This window comes from Larus michahellis, chromosome 5 (assembly GCF_964199755.1).
Source record: "Larus michahellis chromosome 5, bLarMic1.1, whole genome shotgun sequence".
NCBI classification, from domain to species: Eukaryota; Metazoa; Chordata; class Aves; order Charadriiformes; family Laridae; genus Larus; species Larus michahellis.
In genome coordinates, this window is record NC_133900.1 from 71826091 (window position 1) to 71851511 (window position 25421).

Here is a 25421-nt window from a genome sequence, read left to right on the forward strand (position 1 = left end):
ACAAGAGGTATTCATTTCTGCATTGCGCAAGGTTGGGAAGGGTTTCCAGTAGCTTCTCCTGTGACTGCTGTTGTGTCAGGAGCCAGGACGGGCTGAAGGAGGCGTTTTCTTTAGTTACAGTGTTCTTCTGCTGGGGCTTTCAGGGAGAAAGCTGTCCCTGACACACAGGCTGGCATCATGATGGGCTGGGGAAGCGAGAGGTGGGTTATACAGGAGGAAAGAGCAACAGAATGGCAAGGGGCAAATCTCTGGGGCATGGGACTTGCCGGCTTTGCAGCATTTCTCTGGGGCCTGTTTTTTAGCCCGTGCTTCATCTCCAGTGACTATCCCTCCTTGGAGTGTGACACATGGAGGGGGACCTCTGTGCCTTGTTTGCCCTATAGGCACCTTCAGAGGTGGACATGGTGGAGGTTTTCCATGCTGCCTTTTTGGAGTGTGTATTTCACCCCCTGCCTCGTCCAGTTTGAGAACCGTTTTTAGGCCGGAGGGGGACGTGTCCCTGTGCCTTGCGGAGGCGAGTGTGCAGTGGAAAGAGGTGGGGAGGACAGCGGGCAGCCAGCCCCAGCAGGCGCCGGAGGAGACGCGCGCTGCCACTTGGAGAGGCTGGTGGCTGTGATCTGGCGCCTGTCCTGCTGCGAGGTGGCGGCACAGCCCTTGGCAGCCGCGGGCTCCTTCTGTTGTTCCCGGCACTGCTCGCTGCCCGCTGGGCTTGCCCGGGTCGTTGCCCCTGGCCACAGCCCCACACTGGTCCCCACCATTTCCTCACAGGGCATCTTCCCAGACACGTTCCCTGCTCCTCTCTGGAGCATGCCTCCTTCCAGAGAGGAGGAGAGGCTGGGATTCCCGAGCACTGCCAACAGCAAAGCTCTCTGGAGCCAAAGTCTGTCCACAGGCATTGGCGTCCTGTTGGCACTGCCAGCAGACGTCCCCGATGACCGAGCTGTGAGAGCCCAGGTCTGCTCTTCATGGGGCACGGGCGGATGAGGGGCCGTAGGCTCATGTGGGTCTGCAGGGATGGGAAACGGGATCCGTGCAGAAGGTGGAGGTCTGAATCCAGCCCCCAGAAAAGAGGAAATTTCATCAGATTTCCTCCCTTGCAGCTGTTAATGAGATGGAGGGGGTGGGAGGAGGACAGGAAAGCGAGTCTACAATAGACTACTTCTGAAATATGTTATTTTTTGTTTCTAAAACTAGTCTGCTTTTTTATTTTCCTCTGTTGAATGTGCCGTTTTCTAGATCTTTCATGCATTAGAAGCACTGTGCAGTGGCTGATTGGTTTGCTGCAGATTTTTCTTGATTTGCCTCCTGGGAAAGCCGACGTATGGCGGAAGCTGCTAAATAGATCAGCTGAAGTGCTACCCTTGTTTTGACAGTGTGGTTTTAGCTCTGCAACAGCTTTGTCCTGGGTCAGGAAGCTGGCTTTTCAAAGGCATTTGGATTATTGGCTCGATACGGTCTCACCATATTTTTTCAGTCCTCTCATAATAGTGTTTCAAGTATTTCATTACCTTTAATACTGACTCTGGCTTTTCCCTTCAGATAACAGATTGTTTAGACAACCGTGAAATAAAGGAAGTATTTAATTACTTTGCCACTTTTCAAACCCTAGTATGTGCTATGTGTTCACTAATGCATACGTTTTTGTGTTATTCTGGAAGAGGAAATTAGGGGTGAAATGTATGCTTATCTCCAGCTAACACAATCCAAGATATCCTACAATTTTAAAAGCTCGTAGGAGCTATTCCAAACTAACCACATTAATGGCTGCTGATGAACGGGTTGAAAAGGAGATTAAAGCCCAGTGATTCAACACCCGAGCGGCACGTAGTGCTCCGAAACGTACTCCCCAGCTCCCTGCTGAGCTGTAAACCAGCCTGCTTCAAACACATCACAAAGCAGCAGCAAGTACTGCCTTGAGGAATTAACACATACTTTTATTTCCACTGTGCTCACTGTGTTTCTGCTGCGTTCTTCTCTGCAGGCCTCCCCGGTGGAAGCAGATAGAGCCGCCCACCAGCAGGTCGAGGCCAGCCCTGGAAGCGTGGGACCTGCGAGTCCAGCGTCCCCGTCCCCAGGTGGGTTGTTTCTGCTGCCTTTGCCCCTGCCCTTGCCCACCCAGGGCTGGGGGTTAGGCCCACCCTGCAGCAGGACTTCCATAAGTGCATCTGCAGCGGCACCAAGAGGGTTTATTAGAAAATGCAGAAGATGTTAGAAATCTCTACAGAAAGAGGATATTTTTTTACAGTAAGAATGATCATTCACTGCAACAACCTCCCCAGGGACGTGGTAGAGTCCCCATGGCTGGAGGTTTTCAAGGTGCGACTGAACAGCGTGCTAGACAATCTCATCCAGGGTCCCTTTCCCAGGAAAGGTGGGACCAGATGATCTTTTGAGGACCCTTCCAACCTGGGCTGTTCCGTGATTGTGTGGTTGAAATGACACACCTGACTGCACGTTGCTCAGGATGCGAGTTGTCTGCTCTGCTGTTTGTGTGCGTGAAAAGCTGGTGCCACGGCGTGCTGTAACCAGAAAGTGATCAGGGCAGAAACTGTCTGTCAGGAATACTTTTTTTCCCTCAAGACATTAAGAAATGGAGAAGGAGAATAGGAAGGGGCATTTTGTAGGGACTTTAAATGGACGGCATTGTGCACACTCATGATTTTCTGCTTTAAAGCCTTTATGCATGATTCCTGACCTGGGGAAAGGAGTTTACTGGTAAAATGTGAAGCTACTTTCCTCAAAAGGGCGTTTCTGAAACGTTACCTTTGAGTAAGCATTTTATCTACTGCCTGCTATCATACTAAGTTAATGGTGGTTTTTTGTTGTTAATTTTTTTAAATGGGTCTATCAAAGTTCAGCTTGGTATAGGTAAGTAAAAAGCACTGTTTGAAGTAGATATTTAAATGAGACCTTTGGCTGTAATTGGTATATAAGCATAATGCTCCTATTTGTTGAGGATAAATGTGACTTAAACAATTGAGCTTTGCCCTCAAACGTCAATGGGGTACCACTCCTCCGAGATTAGAACCTTTACAGTCGTTTCTTGATGTGCTGCAAGACTCTGAAGCACATGGGCTGTTAGCAAGAGCTCATCAGCTGACTTAATTACTTTGGCTTATAGATGCCAATGCACAGAGGTTAGCAATCTTGAATTGCACCTGGCAGTTGATGTAGAAGCTGCAATCTTGTGGTGAACCAACCAAATTCTCCTCTCAAGAGTCAGCAGTGATGAGCTGGTGATACTCGTCTACAAATCACAAAGCCACCTTGTGTCAGGCTCCACACCTGTGAGAAATGCTAAATGTTAAGAATTGATAGCAAAGTTTAATATTGTCTGCCAAGAAAAACTGAGATAACATTGCAAAAGCTGAAATGGGAAAGGAACGTGGATTTTCATTATGTCTGCTTTGGAGGGATGGATGTGGTCCAAACTGTGTTACCTTCTGGTAGAATAAGCAACCTCCTCTGCTGTTCAGTACGAGCCAGATACTTGCATGCTGTGACCCCTGTGCCACTAATGGTGTGGGAACTGCTCCAAAGTGGTGTGCATCTGCCAGGCAGCAGGAGCAGCTCTTGTCTCTGCTTGTGTGCAGGTTCGTAGTGGAGCCTTGGAGTGCATCTCTACAGGATCTGAAGCTGAGATTCTGCTTTAGGTAGTTAGAGAGATGTCTGGGTGCTTGTGCACTGCCCGGGATGCTGGAAAGTGCTCTGCTTCCAGTGGTGGTACCAGCTGACAGTAGTGAGCTGTCAGAGTCTTCAGCTGTAGGCCCATGTGCTCCTGGTTCCTCCTCCCATAAACCAGCATAAACTTGGGTTTTTTGAAGAGCTGAATGCTAACCAGGTTATTCCAGTTCAAAGCTTCCTCTTAGCACAGCTTCTTCGTTTTCTGATGCTTGACTGACGTGGTTTAGTGGCAACAGCCAAGCTGGAATACCCTCCAGTGCTGATAGTGTTAATTGTGGTATAGCTACTTCTCTGGGTAGCATCTTAGGATAGGATGAGAGAGAAGGAACTTCTTTACTTTGAGGGTGGCAGAGCCCTGGCACAGGCTGCCCAGAGAGGTGGTGGAGTCTCCTTCTCTGGAGACATTCAAAACCCGCCTGGACGCGTTCCTGTGCAACCTGCTCTGGGTGACCCTGCTCTGGCAGGGGGGGTTGGACTAGATGATCTCCAGAGGTCCCTTCCAACCCTACAATTCTGTGATTCATCACACAACTTCAGGAATTGACAATAAAGAGATTTATAACTCAATAGGCATGCTGTTACATGTAGGCATGTTACAGCTCATCTCAGCCAAAGAGAAATGTCTAAAATAGTTTGGGTGACTCTTCCCCAAGAACTGCCTCCCTGTCTTCGTTGACCATGAAGGGTGCCCCATGGTGCCCAGGTCAAGTCTAAGCATTTACATTTTATCAGGTGAATTTCACCCTTAAAGCCTTGTCTTCTCTGAGAGATTAATTTTGCCTGTTTTGAAGAATAAATATTATTTTTTTAAAGGCATCCAGTTTATGGGCACACAGTATATCCAGTGAGAAATTGGATTGTAAGAAATAGGTCTACACTTGATTTGAAAAGATGACTTAACCTTGCAACGTTATTTCTTTTATGTGTGGATTAGGTTCAGATCAAAAGCAATTGAAGTCAACTGCAGCTTGTGCCAGCCCTGTTGTGAAGAGATTAGAATTTCTTCCCAGTCCTGTCTCTTCAGAGGAAGCTGCTTCAAACGAGAACGATGTGAAGAAACCTGAAATGGAGCAGCAGAAGGAAGCAGCATGCCCTGCTATACCGGAGGTAGGTACAGGCAAGAAAGAGAGGGAATGGAAAACAAGACAAAAAAGAAGGAGGATCTCACAAGGAAATGTTTATTGTGCAAATTGTTATTTTTCTTTATATAATGTCACATCAGGGGTTCAGGGAATGACCCTGGAGGATGGTTTCCGTGCCAAATCCTATGGTCATCAGGGAGTTGCCCCTCCAAAGGAACTCCCCGGTGTCTGCTTGCAGTGTTTGAACCTGTAAACTGGCTGGAGCAGAAATGAGAACTTAACCTGGAAACCCCAGTCCCACTGCGTGTCGGGAGGGCAGAGTGTCCGGAAGGTGTAGACAGTGGAGCTTACCCTCTTAGTCCTCTTGAAGTGCTGAGCAGGGCGGGTGGTGGCACAGGTAACAAATGGCCATGACCGTACTGCTCTGTCAGGTAAGTTAGATGTTAGTCCTGGGTTAGGATCGGTTTTGGTGCTCAGGGCAGATGGAACGTCAATAACAAACAGCTATGGTTATTTCCAGGACTTCAGTATTGCAACTTCAGGTTGTAATTCTGGAGATAGGGGCTTCATCTTTGATAATGATGAGTCAAAAAAGTAGAAAGGGTGTAAGTTAACCTTTGATTGAACCTGTAGATTTTTGAATGCTTTTTTTTTTGCTCCCAAATGGCTGAACAGGTGATGAAACCAAAAGCGCTGGAACAAGAGGGAAGCGTAGTATTGCCATTTTTAAAGAAGCTACCCGAGACCAGCCAGGTTACTCTGCATAATTCTACTCTACAAGGTGAGCAAACAGCATTGGGAGAACTCAGCCAGAGAGTAACTGGATGTGTGTGGGTGGTGTTCAGGGAGAATTGCCTAATCAATGACCTGGAAAGTTTGGGAGATAAAATGGTTACTTTCTAGTTGCATCTGACTGATATGGGTAGTGTGGCTTCTGTGATGCAAAGCACTTTTCTAGCTGTTCCCCTTAAAAACAACAGCAGAATTGTGACACAGAGCAAGGCAGGGAGAGCCCTGTCTTGCACTTACCTGACCTAGCAATAAACGCTGTATTATTGTCAGAGTATTATATTTTATTAGTACGGCTGCTCACAGACAAAAATGGCTTAGTGATTAGTTTTCTCTCACAGCAAAAACTTCTGGAGACAAATTCTGCACTCAGCTGCTCATGTGGAGCTCCTTTTCGTACATGAACAATACACATATCTGGCCACGTCCCTGAATTTGAGCTGTGTACATCGCGAATTCTTGCAAAGCAGAACTTTTTTTTTGCCTTTGTGACAAAGTTTTGCTTGAGATTGTTTAGTAGTTCGACTTTATATTGATTTGAGAGATGTATGTATGTAGATACTGCAAAAGAGAGAGAGAAAAATCATCTGAAGTTTTCTCCCCCCTGAGATCCTACTAGGTTGTTAGTTATGTATAGTTAATATACTGATTATCCCAGTGTTTTCAAGATTGAAACTACTGGAGGTGATCTGCTGTGGAAAACGGGATTCTCTGAAAAGGAATAGAAATCTCACTTAAGTGGGGAGGTGCTTTCCAAACAGACTTTGAGAACAACATCATTTTATGTTAGGCACAAAGCAATCCGAACATGAAGTAGCAGATTGTAGGTCTCTCGCCTATTTTCTGAGAGCGCTGAAACACTTGGCTGCTCTCTAGTGTTCACAGCACGTAAAGCGCTGAAAGGGTCACATAGTCCTTTAAAATGTGTATGTGCAGTGGGAACGAACGCGAGCACCATGCCAAGACTTGAAGGGGTGGTTGCCCTTGACTTGCTTTAGTTTTCTAGAGCTCTCCTGTAATTTGATGCCATGTTACCACCGTAGCATTTAGATACGGGCAGTCCGCGTGATCTGCAGGTCCGCTGTAAACTAGCTGTGATGGGCCCAAGTAGCCAAAACCCCTCTCGTGGCCGAGGCGGCTCGGGTCTGAGAGTCCGTCATCGCCTTTTGACCGCGCTGTGTTTCTTGTTTTGTCTCCGTGCCCTCGCCTGCAGAGCCGCCCCGCGGGGCTGCGGTTCCCCTTAGGGTTCGCAACAACTGGCGGCGCTCACAGTTTTTCTCGCAGTCAGGTAAACACGGCGCTAAGACCAGCTTCAGCCCTTCTGCTGCCTCCAGTCGTAGGTGTCTTCGGACGTGGGGCCGGGGCGAAAGCTGATGATGACGGGGACTTGTTCTACCTCTTGCTTTCGTAGAAAGTGTCTATTCCTGCTGCACAGTTGACAAAGAGCTGTTGGGCTGCACTTTGTTGTGATGCTCTGGTTTCAGGCACCCAAATGAAATTACTTGCCTATAAATACCTTTTCCTTAATTTCTTTAAATCAGCCCCATTCTCAAAGACATTTGGATAAAGAATGGCAATGGCTCTCTTCATAACTGTGACTCTTGAATAGTGTAGTCCCATCCTTTTAGCTTTGCTGTGCTTTTTCCTTCCTTGCACTGAATCACGAAGGGAAAAGTAGATTAAAATAGGTAACACTCAGAGTCTGAACACTGCTAACGTCTGTGGCCAGAAGTAGATGGCATTAGCTAGCGGTAGAGTAGAACCTGATGTTAGTTAATATTGTGCTCGTCTATACCCAGGTAGAAAGTAGTTTTGTTGGTGATGGGTGTAATCTGTTTTTCTGGTTTATTTGCTTGCGATTCGTCCTTGCATTTGGTTGCGGGAGCAAATAGGAAACTAACATGAAGCTTTTTCATTTAGATACATTGCAGCCTAAGCACATTTTGCTGTGTTAAATTTAATTTTTCCTTTTTCTGTTTTCTTTTTTTTTTTTTTTAGTAGCTGATTCTGATACTGGTGACAAATCAAATGTGAGTACCTTTTTTGCATCACTGTTTCGTTTAGAGATATGTGTTTAGCAAAAGTGATGTTTTTAAGCAAACTGTCTTGTAACATCCCCAAATTGGAATGAGAATTTATTTCTCGTAGAAATAATGAGAGAAAAAATACAACCCAAATCAAGACTTGGTCTGAATCTGAAATTTATGTGTTCTTCCTTTATCTGGAAGGAATGCTTGCTACACAATACTGGTTTGCTGGAACCCCTAAATCTTCATAATCCCAAAATAACATGTAACTCCAAGTTATCCATTCTACTTGAAATGCATAGAAATTAGAGACCACAATCCTACTGTCTCCCCAATAAAAAAAAGAACCAAAAACCGCCACCACAGAAGCTACACTGAAGTACACAGTATTTCATATTCTCTTTGATAGACATAGACATTATCTCTTCCTATCAGATTCTAATATGACTCTTAGTGGAAAGGAATAGGACATCAAGTGTTTAAAATTGCCCTTGATTATAAGGATTTTAAACATGTATCACGTAATGAGGTCCTTACTGAAGCCTGAGATTTTATTTCATTATGGATAAAAATTTAAAACAAGGCTATAGGCTGTTGTGCTGGCAGCCATATGAAATGAGAGACTATATTTTACAATCACAAATTGCTTTGCACGTTGCGCAGAAAATTATAGAAAATAAAAATACATATTTTCTTTAAATTTGAATACCTGCAGGCCTCTCTGTTCGGTGCTGCTTAGAGCTTTCTTTCAGATCTTTTTCCTTTTTTTCCCCTCCAGTTGAAGTTTCCCAAGCCTTTCTTTGCAAACCAAATTATTATTTTATCATTTGGATACCTGTGGGCAATCCCAAGTGTCAGTGAAGCTAAGAATATTGTCTGCTAACTGAGAGAACCATTATCTGTTTCTCAATTTCCCATTTTAACATCATTGCCAGGGGTGGGCCAGATGAAGTGCAGCTTTCTCTGGTAGCCGTGTGAAGTATAGTGTCAAAGTCTAATAACTTGGTTTTCCTTCACGCAAGCGCTTCAATTTCTGGTCCTGGGATCCAGAAGAAGAGCGAAAGCGCCAGGAAAGGTGGCAGCATGAGCAAGAACGCTTGCTTCAGGTATGGAAGAAACTACGTGCCTTGAACCATGTGGTTCAGCTGTTGAATTGTCCTTTTGGACAAATGTTGGACGTTTCATGTCATGTTTTCCACATCCTCTGTGAATGCTTGAGCAAATGATGTGGCAGATGTGCAATAAAATGAGCATATGCGCATGTTCTCTGTGGTTTGGGCACTCTTACGTCTCCCTTCCTCACTCACTGGAAAGACCAAAAGGACTTAGATCTGCATTTCAGTGAGGAGTTAAACCAAATGTTGATCCTCATCTGTATTTAAAGTATGTTGAGCATAGGCTGTGAGACTCTTAATTACTTGGAGCCTCTTGAGACTGACCATTTGCTGACCTTGACACCTATGCACCTCTTCTTTAAAATGATGGTCTTAATAGATTTTTGTAGACTTTTGCGTTTTTCACAGGTTCATCTTGGTAAACATAAAACAAAGTTTGGACATGAAGGGTTTGGTTTTTGTTTTTTTTTTTTTGTGAGGGGATAAAACCCTTCAAACCAACCACTGGTTTGGCCTAGTGGTAGAGTAAAAGGTCTGGTTTTGCGTCCTAGTTGGGAGAAATGCAGTGGTCCTGAGAACTTGAATTTCCCCATTGGTCAGTATTGTCTTTTGAAACTGTGATTAGGATTAGTCCCAAAGAAATCATACCTTTCCTCCATGTAACAGAAGAGCAAACAACCATCAAAGGATGGAGAATAATAAAATGGAGTCTTTTCATCTTTTAAGAATGACTTGTGTGTCTCTCTACTTTCTTGAGATTATTTCTTTTTAGCTAATATGGTTGTTTCTTCTCAAAATGGTGTAAAATTCTCATCATAATTTTTCTGGCAGATGTGGGTGTTCTCTCAACAGTAAATGCATCTTTTCTGGATTAGGCAGATGTGGTTTCTAATTTGAACAGAATTTGGAACTGGCATAAAAGGGATATGGAAGTCGCCCCAGTCTTCCCGTATTCAAACCAGTTCTGTCAAACAATTTTAAAGATCTCTTTGAGATAATTTTTCATGCAAAACTGTGTGAAAACAATTCTCAAGACACAATTCCTTCAAGGAGGAAAATAAACTACTTAGTTAATTATAAGCTTACCCTCTTCAAACCTTACACACTATTATCTGTACACACATTTATCTTTTAAACTTGCACAGGTATTCATTATTCATTAAATTGTACTGGCATCTCTCTTAAATTAGTACCAGTATCTGCAAAACCTGCTTGTTTGTATGCTACTTTGCTGAAGTTATTAATGTAGAATCCATGCCCAAGTGTTTTGGGGTATGTGATAGCTTTTTGGAACTCTTAATACTGTATAATAAACAAGGAATTATTGAAATTGATAAGCATAAATTTCATTTCTGACCAAAGATTTTAAAACTTCTAACAAATTAAACAACTTCTAGGACGTTAAAAGTTCCTTGTGGTTTGAAGGTGTTAAATGAAAGTGCTAGAAACAAGTGGGAAGACCAGGAAAATAAGGGTTTTTTTGATACCCATGGGTGTTTCAAATTTTTACCTTCCAATTTCTGATTAAACCACTTTTGGCAGGTTCATTTTCACTGTGGAGATACTACAGAATTTACTCCTAATACAGAATGTTCTGAATTTACCTGTATTTGTATCCTCTTACAGGAGAAGTATCAGAAGGAGCAGGACAAGCTGAAAGAGGAATGGGAAAAGGCGCAGAGAGAAGTTGAAGAGGAGGAGCGTAGATACTACGAGGAGGTATAAGGCTCAAAGGAGGAGGTTGTTTATTGACTTTTTTGGTATTTAAATGCACCCACTTACGTAACTAAAAAAATCCCATACCTAGATTAATTAGTGAAAAGCCTTCTCAAGGCTGAATTCTCAGGAGAATTGTTTCTCTTAAACACTACCATAGGCGCTGAGGAAAAATATTTAAATATTTAGACAGGTATCCTCAGAAGCTCTGCATAGGTGGAGGTGTCTAATTGCTGTGCAAGTCAGGGTGAGGCAGTATGGTTGTGTCTGGGCACGCTCAGACTTCCCTCCAGAGGCAGAACCTTGTGCATTTTGGCATATGCTTAGTGCCTGGGCTTGGTGGAACTCCAGATGAAGTTGTTGCCTGCCTTGGGTTTGATCATGTACATATTTTGTAAACTGGCCTTGTTTTTAAAAAAAAAAAAAAAAAAAAATTCACAGGAAATGTTCAAAGCTTGCAGTTGTAGAATTTGACAATATAAAAGGTAGTGGTTTTCTTGTGGTGTATGTGGGTCATTATTGCAGGAAATTGGAAAATATTCATGTTTTCAGTTTTCAGTTTAACTAGTTGTACAGTATGCAAATTGATGTCTTACCATCTGTGCTTGAGGGCCATACTTGTGATCTGCAAGTTTCTCATGTACAATTTTTTTATATGAAATTTAATAAACTGGTGGTGTGAGAAACAGTGATGCCATCCCAAGTGGAATATTCTTTCCAGTTTTTGGCATCCCGTCTCAAAGATGGTAATGGTGAAAGGAAAGGGAGTGCAACACCTTGAAGCAGATTAAAAATTGAGGTGTTACCAGATTAAAAATTGAGGTTCTGGGTACCACAGGTCCTTACCTAGCCATCTAAATGTGACATGTAGCCAAACTTTATGCTTCTACTTTTTAAGCTCATAGTTTACATTCTGTATTTTTAACCCCCACTTGCTCCTGATCCTCTTTTTTTAGGAACGTAAGATAATTGAGGATACTGTAGTTCCATTCATTGTTTCTTCAAACTCTGCTGACCTCCTCTCCTCTTCTTCCTCTACCACTGAAGGAAACAAGACAGTGGTGAGTTTCTCGCAGAGCAGTGAGGCAATAAAGACTAAGCCATCTTTAGTGAGAAGTGTCATTCTTCACTAAAGGCTAACAAAGTCTGGGAACAGAGTATTCCCAGGATCCTTTCCATAATTGGTAATACCTCAGAGTGCTATAGGTTGTATATTTGTATAACTGAAGAGCCATACTCCCAAGCAAACTGCTACCATCTCATTTTGGACTAGAGCAGAGGGTGAGACTTTCTCTCTTTGCAGCTGCTTCTTTTCTTTAACTGGTGCTATGAAAAAACAGTCCCCTGTTTCTGTTTGTTTTCACTACCTTCTCAAAGCCAACAACATCTGAAGTGATTTTACAGCATACAAAATCTTGAGTGTAAGACAGTGCTTTAAGCATATATGAGATGAGACTGAATCCTGCCTCCCCACTTTTTCTCCGTTTCTCTCCCACCATCCATCCTAGAAAGCAGCAAAACAAATGGAGGAATATTTACTCTCTGATTTTTTTTTATTTTTTTATGCGTCACAAAATGTTTAATTTGATGCATCTAGCATCTAATTAAATAAGTATTCGCCAGAGATCACAGAATGACACCCCAGTTGAGATGAGTGGAATGAATGTGGCGTTCCCAGACATAATTTTCTCCTGCCTAAGGCACCCACACCCAAGAAGTCATCTGCCTTTTTGTGTTCAACTCCAGGATTTAGGAGTTCTGTATCATCTGGTTCTACTCTCACCCTTCCTGCCCCTTCTTATCACTCATCCCTGTGCAGGGGCATCAGCCATTATCCACATGGCTGCGTAGCAGCAGCTTCCTGGGTGGAGTTGCTTATGCCACGTTCAGGGCAGTGCCTGCACCCAGAAGTGAAGGATCTCATGCCATGGCTTACCCAAGCTCCACCAGTCCGGTATGACCCACTCCAGTACCATTTTGGAAGTAGTACTGGTGTTGCCATTTGAGAACGCCCAGAGCATGTGAGTAATGCTCTGCCCCAAGACAGAGACAGCAAGCTGAGGTCCCTCACAAAGTCCTCCCAAGTCCAGTGGGAGAGGGTCTAGACTCTCAAAGTCATTCAAGGCTTCCTGCCAAAAATATGTAGTGTAGTTTTCTTTTGTTATCCTGAACACCATCTCATAATTGGTCAGTCCCTCACTTTTTTGTTTCACACTGAATTTAATACAATTAGCTGATTGTTTTAGCTGAAGTCTTCGTTAAATCCAAAGTTGGCCTTAGCAAGGTCAAATGATTCCTCTGTACAACGCGAGATGTTCTGTATGATAATGAGGTGTGTCATATATGTGGGGCAGCCTGTGCTTTTCTCATGCGTGCGCTGATTCAAGGAAAGCTCCTTGTTCCCTCCCCTACTGTCTTCTAGAACACAACTGACTCAAACAGCTCTCCAGAGGAGGGCAAACAAAAAGAAGTTACAAGGCAGAAAAAGCTGCTCTGGGAGCAGGACAGCATGCCGTCTCTGAAAAGCAAGGAAAATGAACTCTGGCAAGAAAAGAGGAGGTATGGATCAAGCCTAAGTATTTCTTAGCCCGGTGAAGCTTTGCGTTCTGTAAACTTCTGGGATGTCACATCTGCCTATGATTGATGTGGGAGCATCAGCATCTGGTGGCCTGGTGATAGGTGTAATATATCCCGATCGATATTCACTTGCTGCAGACTTATGCATATATGGCAATGTACAGGGCTAGTTTTGCATATCAGAAGGCTTGCCTTTGCAGCATACGGCTTCGCTGAAACTCTCGCATCAACCAGATCGGAGCTCAGATAGCTCAGACATCTCTGTGTGTCGCTGCACTGTGTCTTGCATACAAGTTTCACAAGCCATTTGGAGGAATAAAGGAGCAGTAGCTGTTTTCATTCAGAATCTGTGTGAGATTGCCTGGCTGTCTTGGAAGTGCCAGACCCTGACTTGCCCGATGGTGTTCAAAGTCCTTTGCCCAACTGCTAATAACGCCTTTCACAGAGATGAGAAGCATCTGATGATGCTAAGCACTGGATAGAGAACACTGAGAAAAGGTGTTTCTCTGGCAAATAAGCCATTTTCCACAAATCTGGAATGATCTTTCCTGCCTGTAAAGTGGCAGTGTGTGAGGGAGGCAGGAAGACTTGGCATGTTTGGGGACTTGTTAATTCATGGCTATATTTTGCTTTATCATTGCAGACACAATAACAATATTCCTGTTGCAAAAAATAGACTGATATTAAGAAGTCTGATTTTGCCATTATATTCTAGGCGGCATTTTTCCTGGCTTTATTTATACAATGTGACTTATTTTTATTGGCAGTGGAAATAGAGTGCTCTCAGGACACCCAGAGACGGGTATCTTGAAAGGAGGTGAACAGGAGCACCAGGTCATGGAGCGGAGCTCGCCTGCCAGGCTGAATCTGCCGTTGACTCAGGGTGAGAGTCAAGACTCTTCATACGTGTGTCTTCTTTTCCTGCATGTATTCTTTTCCTAATAGAAATCTCACAGGTATTTACAGTGGCTTGAAATCTCAACTCAAAGAATTTTGGAAATTAACAGCACATGCGTATCTTCAAAACTTGAATACCTCAGATGCAAAAGTTGCTTTCTTTTAGTAAAGATAAATATGTTAAGATGAAATTTAAAATCTTATTTTCATCAGAGGTGAGCGTTTCAGCTGCAGGTATGAATCTTGTTTTTAGGCCCATGTGTTCACAGTAGTAGTTAAACACAGTTATCTTCCATCTTTTACGTAATCTTACATACATATAGGATTTATCTTGATACAGAGAGCATATTTCCAACACTTATTTTGTGTTTTGATAGTTAATTCGATTCTTCATGTCCATTTCAGTCTGGTAAAAATCACTACCTGTGATGTGTAACCTTTTCAAGCTAAGTCTAAAGTGACACCTGTCTCAATTTTGTCATTAGAAATGCCTGATGGCATTTAAAATTAATAGATTTTTTTAAGATCCCGTAAGTATGGATGTTTCTTGAATGAAGGAATTTCCCCAAAATGTTTCTGTCAACAGGATCATCCTAAAAGAAGGCAAATTCACTAATTTAGCATTATTGTCTAATGCAAGTGAATGGTGGAAAGTGAATAAGCAGGACTAACAACAAAAAGCAAATGTAGATTTTGAAATCAAATTTTAGATTTTTGTCTTCTGTCTAGCATAAAAATTGATTATTCTAAAAACTGAAATGCCTATGGATAGAAAAGATTTCAATGTTATTACTTGCTCCAAATGCAAATTCAGTTTATTAATTTGGTGGGCTTGCATTCTCTGGCAGGGTTTTATTGTATTCTTAGTGCTTTGATAAACATTGCTCAAATAGAGAAAGCAGAAGATATTACCCAGCAATCCATCCTTGTGGATTTGTAGTAGTGATTAAGCAAACTTCAAAGGTTTGACAGTTTTTAACTTCTGCTGATCAGCCATTTTTCTAGGTTCTCTTCACCAACTTGGTCCCCTACAAATATTCTGACAGCTCCTTTCTTGCCCCTAAAAGCAGCACGTCCTTCCTCTCTTCTTAAGTCCTTAGGCTAGTCAGAACTAGGGTGGAGGTTTTTTTGTCTTGATACCAAAAATAGGAAATGGGCCTTTCATAGGCCCCAGCAAAGTCTGTCTTCTCCTCTAAACCAGGTGGTTGGTGTGCAGCAGGGTAAGGCTCTCCCCAGCCTGTGAGCCACAGAATTTGTCTGGAAGGATCCAGGCAGTGTGCTGTGTCTCAAAGGTGGGATGGCCGGCTGCCTGGGCATCACACGGATCATTGCCTATTGCTGGGAGGCGGCGACCATCACTGAGCCTTGTGCAACCATCTGAAACAGAAGGAAATTACAAGGGAAGAAGTCCATTTATCAGTAGGCTCATGGAGAACAGTGACTACACCACCTTCCTCTTAACTCTTGATATTGAGAAGTTTGGATCCCCAGCCACCATGGGAAGTTTCTGTCTCTCTGGTGCTTCCATCCTTAGGAAAGAAATATGTTATTTTCTCAAGTGCTACCCATGGACGGCTGTTTGACCTCTCCCCTTCCCCTTTCATAAACTGAGATTCAGCAGCAGGGCAGGTCATGTGTATGTGGAGGTAATGCAGGGGGACATTGTCCCAGAGAGGTCTTCTGGTGTAGCAGAGCCTGTCTCTGACTTCGTGTGGGGTTTCTGAGAACTTATTTTTAAGTAACGTCTCATGTCTCCTTCATGGTGTGCCCATAAGCTATGCTGGTCTATAAGTATTGACAAAAGTATTTTATCACAAGTATTGAGATTTCCCCACCTCCCATGGTAGATGTCTCCTGGAATCAGCAGTTGCTGACAAAGCAGTCCCCACATCGTGCAGAGGACATTCGGCAGAGACCATTCCTGGGCCAGAGTGCGGGACAACAGCCGAGCTCCGCAGGAGAAACAAAGAGGTAAGAATGCGAAATAAATGTTATTGCAGGGGTTGAGAAGTCCTGCTCACTCTGCTCTCCCTTGCATTCCTACTGAGCGTTCTTTATCGGTTAAGTTTCATGGGTAGTCCTGCAGTGTGCAGACACCTTTGATTCCTGGCTTTCCCACCACGACTGCTAATGTTTATCCACTTTGTTTCTCGTTACGGGTACCCCAGTAACTAGTTTCACGAGGGAGGACACCTCCTGCTTGCCATTCTCTGTCCTCTCTCTCCTTAGCTCTTTAAACACTCATTTGCGTAACTGTTCACGTGCTTCATTTAAGTCCCTAAAACAAACATTTATAGCCAGTAAGTGATTAAATACCAGGGGGGAAATGTCAGGTGAAGTCTGCCTCTTTGAAGTTGGTACCCGAGAGCTTCATTCCCCAGCTTTGAAATGTGCATTGAGTGCTACTCTCTAGTTTTTTGAGGATTATAGCCTTTAAAAGAAGATTAGTAGTTTCTTTCTCCTTTACATTTGATGAGGTGTTTTTTTCTTCTCTGCTGCTTTGCCTCATGTTTTGGAGTGAGCATTACTAAAAAGCAACACCAGTTCTTTCAGTAAACAAGAGATATGTTTACCTCATATTTGCAAAAAGTGTACCTATGTAATGAGAAAGGAGCATCTGTTTTCATTAGCATATATATGAACACAGCCTCCTGCAAAATAAGCGTTAGGTCTCTGAAGCTTGTATCCAGCCAAAACTAATGCAGATTGAGGTTTGATTACCTAATCCTCATAACAGACTGCTCCTGTGTGTTTGAGAAAATTGTTACTTAATCTGTAAACAGCTTTGAGCAGTGAGCGGTTGAATCAATCCTATGATTTCTGATAACAAAAAACATGCATGGTTTTTCTCACCAAACTCTTGCAGGGTAGAATGGATAGAAATAGTAGTAAACTATGGAAATGATGTGTCAAAATGGAGAGTAAATTTATACCTTGTTTTCTTTAGATAAAGTCTTTAGAGCTGGGAATCCTGAAATCCGTCAGCTGGAATTTCTCCATACAAACCCTCTGTTTTCACTAGTTCTTCAGCTGTAGTAATGCATTTTCTCTCCTGTATTTTAGGGCAGGCTATCATGAGAACTTCCGATCCGGGCCATCGTCTCCCTGCTCTCCTGCTGCTCCGATTCAGTCACCCAACAGGTACAAAAGGTCAATAAGGAATTTTGCAGACCTGAATACATCTTGCTGGTGAACTGCTGCAGTGTAAATCACACTAATATTATGTGGATGCACTATTAATTCTTCTAAATGTGGCAATTCATAACCATCCACGTAATAAACATGTAGCTCCCTCTGCCGTATTTCTTGCCTACTGCAGCAGTATTGTTGTGTTTTAAAATAACACAGTTGAGAAGGCAGCTGTAGGACTCTGCTTGATCATTGAAATTTTACTGAAATTAGAATGGGATAATATAAGGCCCAGTCAAAGTCAGCAGCAGAGCGTGAGTTCAGAGCGCTCAATTTACAAACTTGAAACACATTTTGCTTTTCTGCTTTTTTTTTTTTGCTTTGTTTTTTAATTTGCCTGCATTCACGGTAGTCTCCTGGAGGTTTGATTCCCTCGGGCAATGAACTGTGCAGCTTTCAATGAGATGCATGTACAAACTCTAAATAAATGTTAACTGTAGCCTGATAGAATCACTGATAATTTGGGACATATTAAAACCAGTTGGCTCATTAAATAGGGTGAAGTCATGCAACACAGAAGCCATAGCAGGTTTTTGTTCTATTTAAATAACATTTTTCTTCATGTTTGATAGCAAAGCCCTCCTTCTGGTGCCATTTGCATTGACATGAATCTATTGGGCCATTTTTTATATGAACAATTTCTTCTCTTTTTGCTAATTATAGCTGCAGTTTTGGTGGTATTGCAGATCATTTCTGGCGACATGTAGCTAGTCTTGATAGCTACTTCACAGTACTTAGTAGCTATATCCTGATCTGAGATCTTTTCCAAGATCTTTTCCTGAAATAAACCTTAATTTTGGAAATAATGGGTGGGATGTAATTCATTGTTCCACTAAAACATTAGAAAACATCTCTTAAAAAAAAATCCCAAAGCACTTTATTCTTTGATTCAATGCATTAACTTGTCCTTACGATAATTCTGGTACTGGAGAAGTGAAAACAAAGATGGACTCAAGAATAACACAGAGGGTTGTGAGCAAAAGGCTTAAAGTTGTAGAGGAGGAGAAGAAACCAGGGAAATTATTCCGAAAGGAATAACGAGAATGAAGCAACAAGAAAAGACAGTGATGTGCCTGGGCTGTCACTGTGCATGCTGGGATAAAGAAGGATGGGCTCAGGAGTGACAGAGATTAGATGGAAGCAAGGACAGTTTTCTGGTCATGATGAGTCTTTCTGCTGCTTCTGTCTCTTTTTTCTCTCTTTTTTTAATGGCTTTTTTATAATGATACAGTCCAGATCCATCTCTGTTGGTGGCTTATGTTGTTGTTGCACCATAAACATAAAGCAAGATATTGTAAACTTGCTCATCTGTGTACAATTTCATCAATCCATCTTTTTGAAACTTATGAAGTCTCCTGAAATTCCTCTCCCGGTTTCATCCCGGGCTGAAACAAACATGGATGACACATGACAAGGGATCCCTTTTTGCCTCGGGTTCGTCTCACTAGACGAACGTCAGCTCTGGCAGGCTGGCAGACAGGTGAGAAGGGAAGAGTGTGAAACACATGCAAGTGCACACCTGCAGTGCCATTAAAAACCCTACGAAAAGGGTACCAGTTATTCCTGGGGCACCGATCCCTCCCCCAGCTGTCATCAAACAGATGATTTACTGGAAAGGTCTAGACAGGACTGAAGTGTAAGGAGAGAGTTGAAGTATTTTTGCATTGCATTTGGAGATCTGATTTCAGCTTTCCTCTAACTAGTTGGAATACTAACAGGCGTGTAGCTGCAGCAGCGTGGACTGCAGTTACCAAGTGCCCGGTGCCTGCTCTGTGCTCCCGCAGTCACGCTGCTACTGTTGACTTTGCCAGCTTGTTTGGGTGTACAAGCACATCCCCGCCTTCTGCCTTGCGCAAAGCAAACCTATTTGCAAACAAACTGGAAATTTTCCAGGCTGAGAATCTGGCTTAGGTAACTCATATGAATGTCTGCTTTGATTGCTGTGGCGTTGACTGAGTCTGGGTAATCCACAGGCATAGTTCCTTGCCATCCGGGCCTCTGTTAAGAGGCTCACATCTCTCTTGATCTAGCACAGCAGACTGGAGGGGTAACGGAGCTGAGCTGCTGTGCGTTCAAGCATTTTAAGTTCTCTGCTTGCTTGTCTGCGAGGCAGACTCAGCAACATGGCTGAAGGACCAACGTGTATTTACGTGAAACCCCCCAGTGCTCCTTCCTCCCATCCTGTCCCTCTCCATAAACCTGTGCAAACATTTGGCTACGTTTTAGCATCAGTCACTGTTTGCTTTTCTTAAAGTCATGTTTGTCTCCTAGGTCTGTCAGTGGAAAGAAGCTTTGCTCAACCTGTGGGCTTCCTCTTGGAAAAGGAGCTGCCATGATTATTGAGACGCTTGGTCTTTATTTCCATATTCAGTGCTTCAGGGTATGCCTCCTGCTTTGTTAAGAAAAATCTCAAGTTGTGCACAGTGTGAGGAGAGAGTATATTGACGGCTGTAGATGTGAAATTGAAAAGGAGAGGACCAAGGGATTTGTTATGTATGTATGTTTGTTTGCGTGTGTGTGTGTGTTTGTAGAGAAGTGAAAGAAATGCAGCTAATGTGTTATTTTGCTGTCAGACATGGTAATTGGACTAAAACCTGTGATTTAGCAAGCAAACTTAGCTTCTCACTTACAGAGGGAAGCATCATATAATTTCCCTGTTTTACTCATTGTTTTTAAATATAACATTCGTTACTTTGTGATTTCTTTTTTTTTTTCTGAAAAAAAATGATCAGTCCCAAAGCCATCTTTGATCTGACCCATGATTGGAAATCTTGGGCTGTGGGATGGATGATGTATTCTGGCTTTCACCACAGCTGTCAACAGAAATACTCCTTGACTCTTCTTGAGTGTTTCAGTCTTTAAATGGCTCAAGAAAGTGTTTTCTAGAGAACTCAGAAATTGTCCATTTCTATTGTCTCTGGCCTAATTGATATTAGACATTCCTGAGGCCTTCTTTTTTCTAAACATTTACCCAAGCTAAACCTCTGGCCTCTCTAAGCTTTGTCCATCACAAATGGACTGGCTCCAGAATGCAACGTTAAAAATCAGATGTCCCTTAAAATTACTAGACTTCACTTCTGTGTAAGCGGAGATTGCTGAAATCCAGTCCTAAATACCCTTGGCGCTAAAAAACCCTTTCACTGATTTGCAGTGCTCCCTAGGAGTATGGACTGGCTTCTGGGGGGTTATTTTTTCTCACTGCTCCAAGAACGGTTGAAACAAAAGTCAGAATTTGGGAAGAGTTGTGACAGGGCATAACGTCTCTCTTACTTCCTCTGCTCTTCAATTGACAGTGTGGCATTTGCAAGGGACAGCTGGGAGACGCAGCAAGTGGGACAGATGTCAGGATTAGAAATGGTCTTCTTAACTGCAACGATTGTTATATCCGATCCAGAAGTAAGTACCAAATCCTGTCCGAAGGACAATGAACTCTAACAATACTGTTGCTATGATTTTAACTGATGGGTTTGTCTCCTCCTGGCTTTGCCACTCAGGCATGGCTTCGCCATGGGGAGGGGAACCTTCCCATGCCATTTTAATCATCCTCTTGTGTCAAAAAAAGGTTTCCAAGCCCATTAAATCTTGCCCAGAGGATCTCTGCTCAACAGTATTAGACTTAAAGGCTGTTTCTGTGTATAAACTCCTACACCAGGCACACATATTGCATGTCCTGGAGGCTTGGATATGTCACATCACATGAGACTATGTAGATACTTCTACTAGGTCTAGGACCCTGGGCCTGGTTTGGAGAAGTTCCCATTTTTTATGTCTCCAGGCCTCCCTTTGCAGACAAAATGGCCATGTAAAATATTAGGAACATTCTGTAACTTGTGATGAATCCTTGTGTTGGTATCCCCAGACGTGTGCTAAAGTGTCGCTTGCTGCACGTTTGGAAGAACGAGCCAGACATGAGCATGTCAGAAAAAAACTTGATGCATTTTTCTGCCTTAGAGCAGGTCACTTTAATGCTCTTCCTAGTCCTGGATTTCTGTGACTGATACCAAATTGCTAGAGCATTTCAGCTTCACCCCGATGTCACCAGTGGTATGAGATGGGCAGTGCTCCTGCGGGGTCCTACTTTGTGGAAAACAGTAAGATGCAGGAGAAAACCATGGGAGTAACCGTTGCCTTCCTGTTACGTGTTAGTGTTTAGTATATTCACTGCCTACGGTCCTAACTGATAAGTGTCTCTTTTCACTTACTATTTCCTGTCTTTTCTCTCAAAAGCAGTGGCTGTAGAAATCCAGAAGTAGGAAAAATACCTCCCTACCTTTGCCAGCACAAGAACAGATTATTTTTTTTTCTCTGATGAGAAATTTTTTTTTTCCTGTGATCTCAGGAGGGAGATATTTCCCCATCAGCAGAGCTAGAGGGTGCTATTGTATAACCATTTGTTTGGTGATTTTTTTTTTTTTTTTTTAAATTCTGCTAAGAAATGTTAGCAACATTTTATTATTATTTATTTAACCTGACACATTTAAAAATAGCTTTTCCTCTTCAGGCTGGATACTATAAACCTTCCTCATGTGGATGAGGTCCTGGCCTTTAAAATGCACATTTGCATATCCATCTTTACACACACAAAAAAAAAAAAAAAAAAAAAAAAAAACAAACGAGGAAGGTGATAAAAGTCATATTTTCCTTTTCTTCTTAATCCTTTTTGCTTAAATAAAAAGTCAGGTCCCTTAAGGATAGATGAAGGCTCAAATAAGTTATTTATCAGATTATATGCTGTAGAAATCACCCCCTCCATCATCATTTCTACAGCAGCAGTGCTAGAAAATGCAGTACGGAGCTGCGTACAGGGTTTTGTGCAGTCAGGTTTTGCATTTGTACATCCCTGGCACAACAGTAACCAGGTCCGCGACAGAGGCAATAGGTTTTGAGGAAATGTATGGTTCCTGAGGAATAATAATGGCAAGGGTTTGTCTTTTTTTCCTACAAATTGCCACTTCCCGTTGTGTTCATTCCTCGTGAAAAAATCTCAAATACGAGTTAGTTGAATTTAAGTTACACTGACTCTTGATGGCAGTTTCAAAGGAACTGATTTTGATAGAACTGCAAATACGCTTTGTTGTTCATTTTTAACTAGAAATTGACCAACTCCATGTCTGAAATGAAGAACAAACTGATGCAATGTTGGTGTTTTGCCTTTCAGTTCAGGGAAGTCTGATGCTAAATATAAAATCAGTTGCTTGATTGCACAGCTCGTGCCTTCCTGCCCCTGCGGCTACATCTGAAAACTTGTGCAGCAATGCGCACAACTGCCCGTCTCTGACCAACCCTGAATTAATCACTATTGTTTTGAGATGCTTATGGACATCTCGATTAAATATTTTGGCTGCAAGAAGCTTATTTGAAACTGCAGACAATTCTGTTTCAAAATAAGTTATTGAAAACTGAGAAAAAAACATTAAAAATTATGTAGTGGTCCAGGATCCAAAATATTTCTGTTTTTCAAATAAACAAAACCTCTCACAAGAAAGGGAACTCAGTGTTCAGTGTCAAACATGGGGAATAGTTACAGGTTTGTGAGTGTCGAAGTCAAAGGCAAGAAGTAAATTCCTGAGATTCCCTGTATGGCCAAATAACACAAGGGCTCTGTATGACCACGTAACACAACCCAGGCACAGCTAAAGACGACTCGTCAGTCCTTTGCTTTACTATTTTGCCACTGCAGGGCCTGAAAGTAAATACACCCACAAGTATTTTGGGAGTAAAATGAAATAGAAGTGCATGCAGAATCTATCTGTCCATGTGGCACGGAAAATAGATTTCCACTGGAGTTATCCTGAATCTTTCTTTGCAGTTAGTGCCCCAGCTTTGCAGGAGGAAAGAGAAGCAGGGCACGAATGATACATATATTTACAGATGCGGGTTTTTGAGTCTTAGAGATCACATTAAAAAAAGCCTATGTATGTTTGTTAAAATTTGTCAACTAATGACTTGTTTTGGTTTTGTTTTGCCCAGCTGCTGGACAGCCAACTACATTGTGACATGACTTTCAGTCCTAATAACTTCCAAGAAGGAACTCTCCTCTCGTATGTATCGGCTGCCTCCAGACAATCACTTGTAAGAGCTTGAATCCATGGACATCATGGCTCTCATCTCATTTTGAAAAACTCATAAAAACGCAGCATCTGCTCCTTTAAAATGCAATATGTTGGTTTTTCCCTTTCTTAAGAAATTTGCAAAATATGTATGATCATGTTTGGGAAGGCAAAGCCTAAGTACTATTGAAAAAAAAAAAAATCCCACCTTTCAGGTATGCTTATGATTTCCAGTCTGTTACCTTATTCTTTTGAAAGTAATAAGAAAATAAACATGCAATAAAGCTGTTTTGTTTTAATATTTCTAGGAATTAAAATGTTTAAGTTTACAGAACCTTTATAGAATATGCCAACTTGAGAAGTAATTTTAAGATAGTATCTAATCAGTGCATTTGAAAAACTAAACATCACAGCACGACTTCTCTGTTATAACTGAAGCTATAACTTTTTTTATACAGAGACTAGTTTGATAATACATCCTGTAATTCTGCAGCGTTTTGTGTTTATATTACCTTCAGTGGAGGGTAGGAGTTATACAAATAAATTATTGCACCTTTAGTTGATAGGATTTTTTTGTTTTGTTTTTGTTTGTGTACCTCAAGTAATGTTCATGACTATAGCTTAATATTCTCTCAAATAAAGATTTCTTCATTAAACTTAAAGCCTGCATACCGTTAACGATGGCAAGGTTCCCATCAGGAGCAATCCTTCTTCCTAAGTTCAGCAGCTGGGTTGTTATTGAACTGGCTGAAAGGTGACACTGGGGGAGAGGCGGCCGAGGGGGTGGACACGGCTGAACTGTGAGGCTCTGAGCCGCGGTTTGGTGCTTGGGCGAAGCTCTTCTCTTTGGCCTGTAACTTGCCCACGGATGGGCCGAGCTGGTGTGAGATCTGCTCCTTCGCTTCCTACACTGCGGTAGATGGAACTCTCACGGGGAGAAACACATGTGGTTTGGATGCCCTCCAGAGCAGGGAATTGAACAGCCTGGAACCTGCGTTCCTCCATCCACCCACCCCAAAAAAGCCAGAAAAACCCGGGATCGCAGGAGCGGGGCAGGGAGGAAGCTAGCAGCAATAGGCAAAAAAAAACCCCACCTTTAACTTGCTTATGTTTGGGCCAGTTTTCCTTTGTGCTTTTTGATTAAGCACGTGTTCCTTACTAAAGTGATCCAGCAGCTCGGTCGGAGCTGTGTCACTTGATCTGCAATACACGGACAAGGTCAGGGGACGTGTTACAAGTATAAAATATCCTAGCACAGTTTTGTAAACAGTTATTGGAAATATCCCATTTTAGCAGTTCATGATGCAACTTAAAATGGAGGGGGGGGAAAAAAAATCTACTTATTCTGCCTTAAAACCACGTTAAAACAAAATTGATAGAGATTTATTTGGTCTATGTGCACATCTTTTGATGTGTCGATAAATGGGAACGAAGTGGTTATTAGGGAAGCAATAATTTGGAGTTGTTCTGTAGCTAGCAACTATTTATTTAAACGCTAGGCAGTTGTCTGCATGTGCATCGCATACCCGTGCAAAACTGGGTGTCGTTGAAAACCCATGTACGATATTGTCACCGGAGGACATTGTGACTATCTGCTGGAAAGTTACCTGTTACTTCCTTAAAATTGTGCCTTAGAAAATGCAAAGCTCTTGCACACAGTCAACCGATGACTTATGGATGCAATAAATCCAAAAAACTGGAGTCCTTCATGGACTTCACCTGGGGAATATTTTTTAAAAAAAGAATAAAAAAATAAAAAAAATCACAAATACGTTTTGGAAATGAAAGAGTGATGTCCAATATTTTGATTAACCATCTGCATGGTTTACTGTTAAAGGGGTTTGATAACCAGGATGCTTACGCTTTGCATGTGGTCATCATAACGTTTTCCTGCAAATAATGCATAACGTGGAAATTCAAGAAGCAGATTTTATAACCGACTTTGTACATCTGTATAATTCTGTGCGCTGCATTAAGGGTATGTGAATATATGATGTCTGGGCCTGATTTTTAAACGAGACCGTGCATGCTTGTGCATCTGTGTGGTATGAGGCACTAACACCGCTTCACCCCGGGGGTAGAGTTTAGAAGTGCCAAGCGGTCCCCAAGTGTATTAAAGGGTCGTTTGTCGCACAGGTTAGATCCGCTTCTCGTTGACGTAGGGGTAAGTGCCCAACGGGCTTAGGAGCATGGCTGGGACGAAAATGCATGGGCAGGGGTGGGGTGGGGGCATGCGCCGCGCTGCAGACACACTGCTGGGTCTCTGAAGCTGCTTAGAAGTTGATCCCAGTGTCT

The 25421-nt window shown here is 42.5% G+C and overlaps 1 protein-coding gene across 16 annotated transcripts in view; it reads left to right on the top strand.

The window, feature by feature from the left end:
- LIMCH1 (LIM and calponin homology domains 1) overlaps nucleotides 1-23795 on the top strand; it is a 181979-nt gene extending 158184 nt beyond the window's left edge. For 4 of the 16 annotated variants that reach the window (XM_074587919.1, XM_074587929.1, XM_074587931.1 and 1 more), the window contains 14 exons: nucleotides 1982-2075; nucleotides 4619-4791; nucleotides 5442-5547; nucleotides 7554-7585; nucleotides 8605-8688; nucleotides 10324-10416; nucleotides 11370-11474; nucleotides 12836-12972; nucleotides 13758-13873; nucleotides 15735-15858; nucleotides 16951-17028; nucleotides 19348-19456; nucleotides 20370-20472; nucleotides 23047-23795. In XM_074587919.1, the coding sequence (XP_074444020.1) occupies nucleotides 1982-2075; nucleotides 4619-4791; nucleotides 5442-5547; nucleotides 7554-7585; nucleotides 8605-8688; nucleotides 10324-10416; nucleotides 11370-11474; nucleotides 12836-12972; nucleotides 13758-13873; nucleotides 15735-15858; nucleotides 16951-17028; nucleotides 19348-19456; nucleotides 20370-20472; nucleotides 23047-23072 (1380 nt within the window). In that variant the 3' untranslated portion in view covers nucleotides 23073-23795. Of the gene's footprint in view, nucleotides 1-1981; nucleotides 2076-4618; nucleotides 4792-5441; nucleotides 5548-7553; nucleotides 7586-8604; nucleotides 8689-10323; nucleotides 10417-11369; nucleotides 11475-12835; nucleotides 12973-13757; nucleotides 13874-15729; nucleotides 15859-16950; nucleotides 17038-19347; nucleotides 19457-20369; nucleotides 20473-23046 lie in introns of all 16 variants that reach the window. The other 12 variants (XM_074587921.1, XM_074587926.1, XM_074587922.1 and 9 more) reach the window with 6 other exon arrangements.
- The last annotated feature ends 1626 nt before the right edge of the window (nucleotides 23796-25421 follow it).